This window comes from Gambusia affinis, linkage group LG01, assembly GCF_019740435.1.
Source record: "Gambusia affinis linkage group LG01, SWU_Gaff_1.0, whole genome shotgun sequence".
Lineage (NCBI taxonomy): Eukaryota > Metazoa > Chordata > Actinopteri > Cyprinodontiformes > Poeciliidae > Gambusia > Gambusia affinis.
In genome coordinates this window covers 43,944,548-43,957,074 of record NC_057868.1, presented here as the reverse complement: position 1 = coordinate 43,957,074, position 12,527 = coordinate 43,944,548, and the positions used below count along the sequence as shown (strand labels likewise).

At 39.4% G+C, this 12,527-nt stretch overlaps 1 protein-coding gene across 1 annotated transcript; it reads right to left on the bottom strand.

The window, feature by feature from the left end:
- Positions 1–1,254: 1,254 nt before the first annotated feature.
- Positions 1,255–12,044, bottom strand: LOC122830120 (phospholipase A and acyltransferase 1-like). Its single transcript, XM_044115226.1, has 2 exons — positions 11,906–12,044; positions 1,255–1,529 (listed from the first exon to the last, which is right to left on the bottom strand). The coding sequence occupies exons 1-2, from the start codon at positions 12,042–12,044 to the stop codon at positions 1,255–1,257; spliced, it is 414 nt and encodes a 137-aa protein (XP_043971161.1).
- Positions 12,045–12,527: the final 483 nt, after the last annotated feature.

The window sequence follows — 12,527 nt, the reverse complement described above, 5'->3', positions numbered from 1 at the left end:
AAAACCCTCAGACCTGCAGCTCATAGGAGGTTCTAGACAGGCTAACAGGCTCTTTGGCTCACTTCTACAAGTTTATGTCCTGGGAGGGTGGGGGGCGCCGGTGAGATGTTCGCATCCACCTAAAAAATATGTTGTTGCGCCCCTGGCTGTGGTAACAGAAGAAAACTATAAATATATGGCTACACTTAACTTTACTGGATGTCTAGCTCGCTGTTACTGTCTCTTACTCTGCACCCCCTAGAGACCTTTGTTGGAAATTTTGGTTTTCGGAAGGCTGCGACAAAACCTATGCATCCCATTTTAAGAGTGTATCGTAGAAAGAAACACAATGTTCAGTACAGGTAAGGATGCAAGTTATTAATCAATGAGTTAATCTAAAGTTGATTAGATTAACACAGAAAATTATGGCTATGGCCAAACAGCAAGAATAAATAAAAGTCTAACCGTTATTAGTTAATACAAGAGGTGTATACGAACTGTCCGTCCGTCCATCCGTCCATCCATCCATCCATCCATCACAGATCACAGGGGTAGCAGCCTAAGTAAGGAGGTCCAGATTCCCTCTCCACAGCCTCTTGGTCCAGGAGTTCCCAGATCAGCTGAGAAACCTCCATAGTGTCCTGGGTCTTCCCCTTGGACTTCTCCCGGTGGGATGTGCCTGAAACACCTCACCAGGGAGGCGTCCAGGAGGCATCCTAACCAGATGGTCTCCAAATCCGAGACCATGGCTTCGGATTTGGAGGCACTGATCCTCATCCTGGCCGCTTCACACTCGGCTGCGAACCGCTCCAGTGAAAGCTGTAGATCACGACCTGATGAAGGCAGTAGGACCACATCTTCTGCAAAAAGCAGAGATGCGATCCTAAGGCCACCAAATCGGATCCCCTCAACGCCTTGGCTGTGCCAAAAAATTCTGTCAATAAAAGTATTGAAAAGAATTAGTGACAAATAGCCTTGGCGGAGTCCAGCTCTCACTGGAAACGAGCCCGAGTTACTGCCGGCAATGAGGACCAGACTCTGGAAGTACAGGATCCGATCACCAAGGTCCCCACCTTCTGCTAGGGAATCCTGTCTTCTCTTCGACTGTGCCCTGCTGGGCTCCATGGGTTAAAGCCCAGCCCCAAGGTGTATACGCCTCTTGCATGCGATGTTCACAAACGGACCTCATGATATTCTGTTGCCTTCTCTAATGAGGGAACTTTAATGTTCTCCTCTCCCTCCAGGTTGACCGCTATTGTTTTCTCCCCTTACATTTTACAGATGTTTCTGCCTCCCGCTATAAATGGAGGTCTTCCAGGCTTTCTTTGGCTTGTTGCTCCCCAGCAGGTCATAGGACACCTCCTGGTCGATGAGGACTTCAGCTCGCTGGATGATCTCACGGACAGGCAGAGGTGTGTGGTTTTCATCATACTTGTTGTTGATGCGGTACGAATCGTTTCCCACCACCTCTTTCAGCAGCTGCATGCGCACCACAGCCTTCCTGCTGAACACAGACTTGACGCTGGACATGGCGGCTGCCTGGCTCTCATCTGTGTGAGACACCATTTGTAATCATTAAAAGTAAAAAAACGGAGAAATGTTTGTTACAGTGATCAAAACGTCACTGTATTTTGAACCTCATATCTCAAGATAGAAAAAAAAAGCAGATGGTGTAAGATGCCAATTTTTAATTTTGTCCCCAAAGTGGTTGTGAATTGAAATGAGAGGTTTTAACTGTGTCCTAAGGGGTTTGAGTGAGGTTCTCAACTTCCAGTGTTATTTTGGAAGTGGAGGGCGTTTGTGGGTCCAGAGACAAATTGCAAAGTCCTTCCCGTGTTCCTTTTTTATGAGTATCTGTTGTTTTTGTAGGTTCCCTTTTGTTTGGTTGGGTTAATGGTGATTGGCGGGTTATTCTTGTTGATTTAGATAAGGAATCTTTAATTGTTTTCCTGGCCAAAAATAAGGTCATCTGTTTCACTGCTTTGACATTTTTTTTAATTTTCTTGCAGTTCGGGTTAGGTGGCAGGTAACTGCCTCACCTGCCTCCCCTGACCGCACGTCACTGACCTTTATATATATAATTATTATTTTTTTTTTTTCATATCATAGGTTTATATGTTATATATATACACTCCTGATCAAAATCTTAAGACCAGTCAAAAATTTGCAAGAATTAGCATTTTGCAACACTGAATCTTAAGAAGGTTCTAAGTAGAGCTTCACAATGTTAAAAGGACAAATCAGTGCAAGAGACAAGAACATTTGAGCAGGGAATTGTCTGAAAACTGCATTTACACTCAAACATGATTTTTTCAGCTGATCAAAAGTTTAAGACCATAGTCTTTAAAAGCCAAAAGCTGTGCAAACATCTGGATTCCATGTCATTTTCTGTGAAGTCTTTACACTGTCAAGACCTCCTGATGGCAAAAGCAAAAAAGCTCACTGACTTTGAACGTGGTAGGATTGTTGAGCTGCATAAGCAAGGCCTCTCACAACGTGCCATCGCTGTTGAGGTTGGACGCAGTAAGACAGTCATTTTGCATTTTTTAAATGATCCTGAGGGTTATGGAACAAAAAAGTCAAGTGGTAGACCCAAAAAAATTTCACCAGCTCTGAGCCGCAGGATCCGATTGGCTGTCCGTCAAGACACGGGACGATCCTCTACCCAAATTAAGGCCATTACTGGTGCTGACTGCAGCCCAATAACCATCAGACGGCATCTGCGAGAGAAGGGCTTCAGAAACAAAAAACGTCTTCAAAGGCCACGTCTTCTTCAACGCCACAGAATTGCCCGTTTGGACTTTGCAAGGATGCACCAAACATGGGACATTGAAAGGTGGAAGAAAGTTGTCTTCTCTGATGAGAAAAAATTTAACTTTGATGGTCCTGATGGCTTCCAACGTTACTGGCATGACAGGGAGATCCCACCTGAGATGTTTTCTACACGGCACAGTGGTGGGGACGCCATCATGATTTGGGGTGCGTTTTCCTTCAATGGAACAATGGAGCTTCAGGTTGTGCAGGGGCGTCAAACAGCAGTTGGCTATGTGGAGATGTTGCAGCAGGCATTCCTCATGACTGAGGGCCCTCGTCTGTGTGGTAATGATTGGGTTTTTCAACAGGACAATGCTGCAGTTCACAATGCCCGCCTGACAAAGGAGTTCTTCCAAGAGAATAACATCACTCTTTTGGACCATCCTGCATGTTCCCCGGATCTAAACCCAATTGAGAACATTTGGGGATGGATGGCAAGGGAAGTTTACAAAAATGGACATCAGTTCCAGACAGTGGATGCCCTTCGTGAAGCCATCTTCAACACTTGGAGCAACGTTCCCACTAGCCTCCTGGAAACACTGGCATCAAGCATGCCTAAACGATTGTTTAAAGTCATCAACAAGAATGGTGGAGCTACTCATTACTGAGTCCTTTTTTTTGACATTTTGATTTTTGTTTTGGGGGGTTTTCGGGTTTTTTTGAGCTATGGTCTTAAACTTTTGATCAGCTGAAAAAATCATGTTTGAGTATAAATGCAGTTTTCAGACAATTCCCTGCTCAAATGTTCTTGTCTCTTGCACTGATTTGTCCTTTTAACATTGTGAAGCTCTACTTAGAACCTTCTTAAGATCCAATAGTGCAAAATGCAAATTCTTGCAATTTTTTGACTGGTCTTAAGATTTTGATCAGGAGTGTATATGTATATGGGAAGAATTAATTAAAATTAATCGTTCTATCTCCCAACATTACGTCACCGCTCGGATACAAGAACGCATGCGTGTTCTCTCTCCCCCATCCGCCCGCCCGAAGGTTCTAGAAGGATCTTGACCGTTGGTTGATACACTTCTGCAACAAACGAAAAAGGGAGCCGACACAAAAAAATTTTGTTTCTTTGAAAAATATCAACAATTTTAGTTAACACGTAAGTAAATATTTACCCTCTGTTACAGACCGATCATTGATTAATTAAAACAAAATAACTTACGGAAATTATATATTTAAATAACTCTATTTTTACCACTTTCCCTAACTACATGCCCAACTCGAAATTGTAACAAAAAACTGTCAGTTGGCTATAGAATCCGACCCGGGACTTGATCACCTCGGGTTGCCGCCGCTGGTGAGGGTGTATGGTGTTATCCACGGCCGAAACACCCATTGATCCAGCGGGACACCACTGATGAGCGCATTCTAAAATTTAGATACTTAGTTACGTTTTAACGTCGGTACGGTGCCACCGAGCCGCTGTTAAATACGTTATTAAAATATTAATAAAATAGGTTAATTGGTAATATTTGCCTGCAAAAAGATTTAAACTTAAAATAATTAAAATAATTAAAGTCTTTTTCGTAAAATAATAATGACCAGTTAATCCACTAAAACGAAACCTCTTTTCTCTCCCCCACCTTTCTGAGTTTACTGTGAAGGTTGGTTGTGTCACCTATGGTTTTTTCATTGAATTAAAATTATGTAAAAATTTTTTTTACATTACTTTTTAATATATGACTATAATTTTTTCTTGTTATTACATATAATTGTTTTTGATGCCACTATATATTCTGGTATAAGATAAACCTGAAAGTAATGTGTATTTTTTATCTCGTCTGAATAATTTCTTTATATACCTGTGACATAATATTCCGTTCATTAATTCTTGTAAAAAATACTCCTATTTGATAAAGTTCATAATAAAATATTTAATATACATATATTTTCTATTGTTGTATATAATACTGATTAACCGTGATTTGATCAACAGGTTTTATTATATTACTAATTCATCAATTTTGATTATTTGATTTCTTTAGATACAATCGATTGACCTTTAGTTATAATCCTTTATTAACTATTAGTATCTAACTCTGTTCATTTCTACTATTAAGTGTATCCGAGAATTTTTTTAAGGAAAACATAGTTTTAAGGAAAGGCGAACGAATTGGAAAAAAAAAAAGGAAAAAAATATAAAAAATATATATAGCTTTTTACACATATATATATTTATATCTTTGTGTATATATATATATATATATAAATATTAATATTAAGTTCAAGAAACAATAGTTTTACCTTGGAGTTAATTTATTGTAATAGGAAAAGCAGACTGTAACATTATTGTTATTTTATACTATTAATATTACGATTATTTGAATTTATATCATATCATTTATAGTATAAATTTATAACGAAGAGAGAGTCCAATCTAAACTAAATATTGGGAACTCTCCTCGTGAGGATTCAAGATATCCCCTTACGAGTACCTTCCAACTTTCTATTTTCTGGAAACAAGAAAAAGTGAGTTTATTAAACGAGGTTTGTGTACAAAGAAAATGCCGAACCAAATTGATAAACTCAAAAAGTGGATTGAACTTGTGGTACAACTGATGGTTATCTTGTACCAAAAAATACAACTTAACCAACATAAGACTGAGGAAGAAAAGAGACTTTTGACAGAAACTCAACAAATACCGAGAATACACCTAGAAAAAATACTGAACGAGGCTACCAAGAAAACAGTGACGTGCGGTCAGGGGAGGCAGGTGAGGCAGTGCCTCACCAGCCATCATGGAAAGAAAGAAAATATATAATCATAAAGTAATTTAAATTGTTATATTCATCCGGTGGTTTGTACTAAAAAATATTCATTTTTCATGTAGCTTCACCAATTTCGATTTTTATTTGTTCAAAATCGCTGAATTTTCTTATTTTCCCATTCAAATGCTTGGAAGCGATGCCGGTGAGGCAGCAGCGAGCTCTGCCTCACCTTGGATTGCGCAACCCCTGGCTCTGCGCTGGCTGCTAAGCGGAGAGAGCATGTTGCTGTACGGCGTCAATAAAACGGTTTAAACAAATTTAATATGTGAACTTATTTCCAATAATTTAGCTTATGTATATAATGTACAATGCTTTTTGTCACCAACTGTGTTTGTGTAACGTGTTTCGTGTAATGAGCGATTATAAACGGCAGAGAACTTCACGTTCAAAAACGAGCCCAAAAAGGCGCAACCAGCAACTCGTAAAATTTTCAAGCGACTTTAAAAAAACAAAAAAAGCCCAAAGCCGCTTATAATAATCGGACTTGTCGACAGAAACTCAAACTAGTTCCAGTTTTTCCACCAGCAAAATGCGCATCTTCCTCCATTGTTTACATTTCTGTCACACAGAGACGTCGTCGGTCACTCGACAAGACGCTGTTTGTTACTACGCAATAGCCAGCCTCGCCTTCTCCTCTCAACTCCTCGGGGCTGACTACTGACCAGTTCTCTGTCTAACAGGTCCGGAAAATCTCTTAAGACCAGGGTCTTACCCTGAACCAGATCTTTGAGATAATCTGTTTAAACTGGTGGCGAAAGAAATTCGTCCAGCTCTCACTACCTTCGTCCAGAAGTTATGGCCTTCTTCAGTTAGGAAACGGTCAATGAGTAGCCCTCACAACTGCATTGTTTCAATAACCACTTCTGTTAACGGCAGTATTCTTTCTAAAATGTAACGAGTACTTGTTAACGGCTGGATAATCTTTAGTGACTAGGATTAAAATCAAGTCCCAAGGCCATCATCTTAAACTCACCAAAGGAAAGTCTGAAGCCACCACATTACTAGAATCGTATACTGGTTTTACTATAAATAGAAGAACTTTGATTCAAATGACTCAATTAATTTCAAGGTCCACAACCTGATTAGAATTTTATATTATATGCATTTATTAAGCAAGCTTTAGCAGGGTAAATGACAGGCATACAGAATTCACTTGAGATTAACATACAAAGAAAATCAATAAAATTTAGATCAATTTAACTATTTCTTAATAATCTCCCTACACTGTCATCTTTCTATCAAATAAGGCTTTGGGGTGCGGCAAACTCATACTCCTACCCAGATGGAATTGGATCTCGGCAACAGAAGTCCTTGGTTAGAATCCTTCCACTTGTGACCGTGAAAAATTAATCCTTTTTTGGAAATGAAACAAAATGAACTGTCTGTTATATCCAACTGAACAGCTCTTGATCGGAATCTTTATCTTTAAAAAAGTAAATCCTTCCTCGGAATGGAAATAAGGTGAACTGTCTGTTATATCCAACCGAACAGCTCTTGATCGATCCTGTGACTTTTGTTCAATTCCCCAAGTCTGTGCGATGTATTTTGAGATCGCTGGGTTGAGTGCAGAGTAGGGAAATCCAATGAGGAACCGAGGCAGTGGGTCGGTGGATCTTCGCCTTGTTAATCCAGAGTGAGGTGAGTCTCGCTTTCCTTGGTTCCATCGGCGTAATCCTCTGCTGGTCTTCTTGCCGCTCTTGTGTTGAGCCTCAGCTCCGGAGACGAAGAACCTCGTGTTCCTTCAGTCTTGTGGCTTTATACCTTTCTTTTCTCTCTCTCCAAGACAAAGAACATTCAAGACGAACCCATGATGGCCCAACCAGGCCCTCACCTTTAGACCTCATGAACTTGTGACATGAACTTTGTCTTCTTTTCCACGTGGGCGGTTAACTTGTAACATACACCTGGGCTCTTTCCATGTGGGTGGTCGACTTGCACAAGCGGGAAGCTCACCACATGGCGTCATCCTCCATCTCACCTCTGCAATCCGAGAGCTGCTAACTTCACACCTCCGCCCTAACCTTTCTCTGATCTTATCAGGCAGCTGCATCCTCCAACACCATAAAAGTCACATTTAACTTATTTTACTTTCCTAATTTATCATCTACCAATTCATTATAATATCCATAATTCATCAGTTGTAACTTAACGTGAGCTTACTACAAGTTTTCTGAAAAGAAACTTAGGAATAATCCATAATTCTAATTACTTGACATCAAAGTTACAGTTTTAATACATGAGTAAATGTTTACTATAAGCAAACCAACATCAACAAAAGCGTTGCTCTTAATTCTTATTCAATTACTCACAATATTTAGATAGTCTTTCTTATCTGCAGGCTGGAAACAGAATATTTATTTTATTAACCTTTAAGTTTACTGTTGAGTATAAATTCCTCTTAAATGATTCATTTTAAAGATAACTTTATTTACTAAAATAACTAAAACCTCCACCTCTTCTTGACATTTCCTTGACTCATGACAGTTTGTAACTATTTTAAAAACTTTCCGAGTCTGCAGCTGCAAGCAGCTCTCAGCTCTCATCGGCAGCTCTGACATTCTAACCACTTCCTGTCGCTGCAACACAGCCCTATTTCTTTTCCTGTGTAAAACTTCAATTCCTTACATTTTACCAACCATAGATTATTTGATTTTGGTTCATCGTTACAAAGAACATACTAAACACCTTAAGAAATCATTATTACTCAATACAGTAGTCTGTGGCAGTCTCCTAGGCATCTTATGATCGTTTGTTCTGCATGGGCCTGGACAGATCTCACACACCCCAGATTTCTTGACAACGCGTAGAGGAAATACGATTAAATAAAAGAAGACAGTAACGCAAAAATGATTTTGATAAGTAACTGTAGTCTGACTACTGGATTTGAAATAGCAACGCGTTAGATTACTCGTTACTGAAAAAAGTGGTCCGACGTCAGTAACGTCACTGACATCACTGGCCAAAACATCCTCTAAGGTGGGAAACATTTCCACTGATCCCCGCTCCACACGCGCACCCCACAGTACCAACTTTTTCCTAAATCCACAGAGTTGGTCGTGTGCGTAAAAGACGTTTCTCTCACATCAGTAGACAGCAAGCAGATAGCTTTTCCGGTTTATTTTTTCCCTCACACCGCGCCTCCCCTAAAGTGCTCTGGCGCCCCCCAGGGGAGGCGCGCCTCACACTTTGAAAAGCGCCGGGTTAGAGTGTTTGACCCTTGTCTGGACCGATCTCTTACGCACATAATCCGGCCTACGGTCATCCTGGTGCATCCAAGGCAGTGCGCTCTCACTCGAGATCATACAGCTAGCTTGAATAACTGGACACTATCTTATGGGTGTCCATGTGCAATGGTTAACAAGGTAACCTGATCTGTAATGTGCTGTATAGGTGTTAAGTTGGTGTCTGTTTAGTGGGACCAGCCCAAACTAAACCATGAGTGTATTGTCATGTGCTATATATAAAAAAAAATAAAAAAATAAAAAAAAATATCAAAGTGAAGAGGAACATGAATGCATATCTATGTACATACATAACCCTACAAAAGCATATCTACATAACTCTCCTAATATATAAATATAATTAAATGTAAGCACCAAAAGACCTAAACCGGCAGTCATTCAACCACAGCAGTATAAGTACCATCAATAAGAAGTATCGGAAGGTATAAATAATATTCATTTAGACTCAACAGTTATAGCGAAATTCCAGGCCTAGTTTAATTGGTTAGGTTTAGAATCAAAGTTTATAGTGAATTTCAAAATTAGTTGGTTATGTTTTAGGGTCTAGGGTCATGATAAGGTTCAAAATACAAATTAATTAGTTAGATTTAGAGTCAAAGAGTATGGTGAACTTCAAAATTCCAATTAATTAATTCGGTTTAGAGTCAACAATTATAGCGAAGTTCAAGGCCTAATTTAATTGGTTAGGTTTAGAATCAAAAGTTATGGTGAATTTAAAAATTAATTGGTTATGTTTTAGGGTCAAGGGTCATGATGAGGTTAAAAATACAAATTAATTGGTTAGATTTATAGTCAAAGAATATGGTGAAGTTTAAAATTCCAATTAATTAATTAGGTTTAGAGTCAACAGTTTTAGCTAAGGTCAAGGCCTAAATTAATTAGTTAGGTTTAAAGACAAAGGTTATGGTGAATTTCAAAATTAGTTGGTTATGTTTCAGGGTCAGAGGTTATAATGGGGTTCAAAATAAAAATTAATTGGTTAGGTTTTAAAGCCAAACATTATAGTGGAGTTCAAAATTCCAATTAAATAATTAGGTTTAGACTCAACAGCTATAACGAAGTTCAAGGCTTAATGTAATTGGGTAGGTTTAGAATCAGAGATTATGGTGAAATTCAAAATACCACTTAATTAGGTTTAGAGTCAACAGTTATAGCGAAATTCAGGGCCTGACTTAATTGGTTAGGTTTAGAGTCCAAGGTTATAGTGAAGGTGTGTATCCCGTTAATCAGAATAATGCAATTAAGGATTAGTTATCTTATAAGGACCCCTCTCATTCAAACCCCTTGGTTTAATTGTGTCAAATCTTTTAATCCAAATTTGCTCCTGTATCCATCTTTCCCTTTTGGTCCAATTTGGATTGTGTGCAATCGGTCTGGTCCTAACGGATTCAACCCCATGTATCTGAAAGTGTTTGACAATGGTTGTTTCTGCCTTTCTGTTATGTTTTATGTTGGATTTGTGTGCACTCAATCTTCTGTGTAGTGTGTTTCCCGTTTCGCCAATATATTGTAGTTTACATATTTTGCACCAGATTATGTAGATGACGTTTTTGTGTTTCCAGGTAATTCTCTGTTGAATGGACCAGCGTTTATTGGTGTTTGTGCTCCGGAAAAAAGGTAGGTGATGTATCTGTGCCGGTCTACGACAGCGACTGAAATTGGCGTGCACCAATATGTCCCTAAGACTCGGATTTTTTTGAAATGCTGAAATAACCCTCCAATTTTGGGCCGATGGCAACTCCTTCTGTAACTGCTCAAAATTTTCTTTAATTATTTTGTGTGTTTTTTGTGTGAATTTAGAGAAAGGTCCAATCAAAGGAATAGTGTGTAGATTTACGTTTTGGTTATCTTTATTTTGGGTGGTCCCGATTTCAAAAACTTCCTTCTTTGTCTTTTGTAAAATTGTTCTTGTGTATCCCTGTGTCGTAGTGCCCGAAAGAGTGTTTGTGTGGCTGTGTCCCTGTCCCGAGTGTTTGAGCAAATTCTGTTGAACCTAATTAGTTGTGCTTTGAGGATGCCAATAAATGTGTGTTTGGGGTGGAAGCTGTGCCTGTGTAAAAGTTGGTGTGAGTCTGTGTTTTTAAAATGTACTTTACTGTCTAATGTCCCGTTCTTCTGAAAGTTTTCACCCTTAAAAGTCACCGTGTCAAGGAAAACCACCTGATTGGGGTCGCAAGTTAGTTTAACCCTAATTGATGGGTGATGATTGTTTAAGATTTCGGTAAAGTTGATCAGATCCTCATGGTTGTAGTTCCAGATTCCCCAAATGTCATCCAGATACCTGTAGTAGGCATCCGGCAGTTTAGTGCATTTCCCAAAGCACTCTCTTTCCCATTTTGCCATGTAAATGTTTGCGTAGGCCGGTGAAAATCTTTTGCCCATTGCTGTACCCTTAATTTGTAAGAACCATTTGTCATCGAATTTGAAGTCATTGTTTTCCAGATTAAGTCTAAGGAGTTCCAAGATTAGGTCGTCCGGACGGTCCGGGTTTGGATTCTCCCGGAAACATTCCTTGATTGCTTCCAGGCCCCTGGGTGTTTCAATGTTTGTGTATAGGCTCTCCACATCCATTGTGAAAAGGAGACTGTCTTCTGTGACCTTGTGACCCCTGACTTTTTGAAGAAAATCTCCCGTATCCCTGATAAAACTCGGGTGTTTCATCGCCAAGGGGTTCAAGTAGTGTGTAATTAGTTTAGCGGATCCATAAGACTCACTTCCACAATCCGAAACAATAGGCCTTCCCTTGGGAATCCGATTTGGTAATGTCCAATCTTTCAATTGTTTATGTATTTTGGGTAATAGGTAGAAATACCTAGGTCTAGGTGGGTTTGTGCCTAATAAATGCACCAATTGTTTTCTGTTAATAAATTTTGATTCCTTAAGTTGCGTGAGTAATTTGCTAATTTCTTTTTGGGTTTGTGGGTAGATGGGCCCCTGTAATTCCCTGTAAAATTCTGGGTCCTGGAGTTGTCTCATAGCCTCCGTTCTGTAGTCCTCCATATGTACTGTTAAAAGCAGGTGTTTCATTTATTTACGAGGGGCAGAGTTTTACTCAAGTTAAGCTATAGGACCACTGGGATTTGTCACTCTCTACTGACCAACAGGAGTTAAGTTGATGATGTAACCATCTCCCAGGTAGAGAGCCCAGTGCTGGTATGCTGGTCTGAATATTTCAATGAGGTCACCAGGTTGAGGGTCAGCAGAGGGCTCAGAAAGCTCAGGGTCATTAGAGGCCATCTAATACACAGAGCAAAACTGAGGTGTTTATGTCTTTTCTTTTTGCCTGCATCTTTCAATTCAACATCCCCATCCTGCTGTTCTAAAGTTGTTGCCACCATAGATAGGCTGTTTTCATCTTCTATTTTCTGTTCGTTCCTTTATATTGTTTTCTACATCCGGTCTTACCACAGCAATGTCATTCTTTTTATTATTTTTAGATTCCCTCAAATCCTTCTTTTCAAGTCTCTTGATCATCTCTTCTGTTTTGACCTTTGACAATTGCTCCCTTAGTTCTTTTATTTGATTTTGATCTTTACGTCTGTTCTCCATATGTACTTTTATTTCAGCGTTTAAAGCTACATTTTTTCTTTTTACGTGTCTCCAATCCGCCGCTGTAGTTTCAAATCTTTTCTTCCCAATCTCAGTCTCTCTCTTCACATGGGAGAATGAGGAGCGTCTTTTAGCCTGCTCCTCCAAGAGTTCATTGAGCTGCCGTTATTT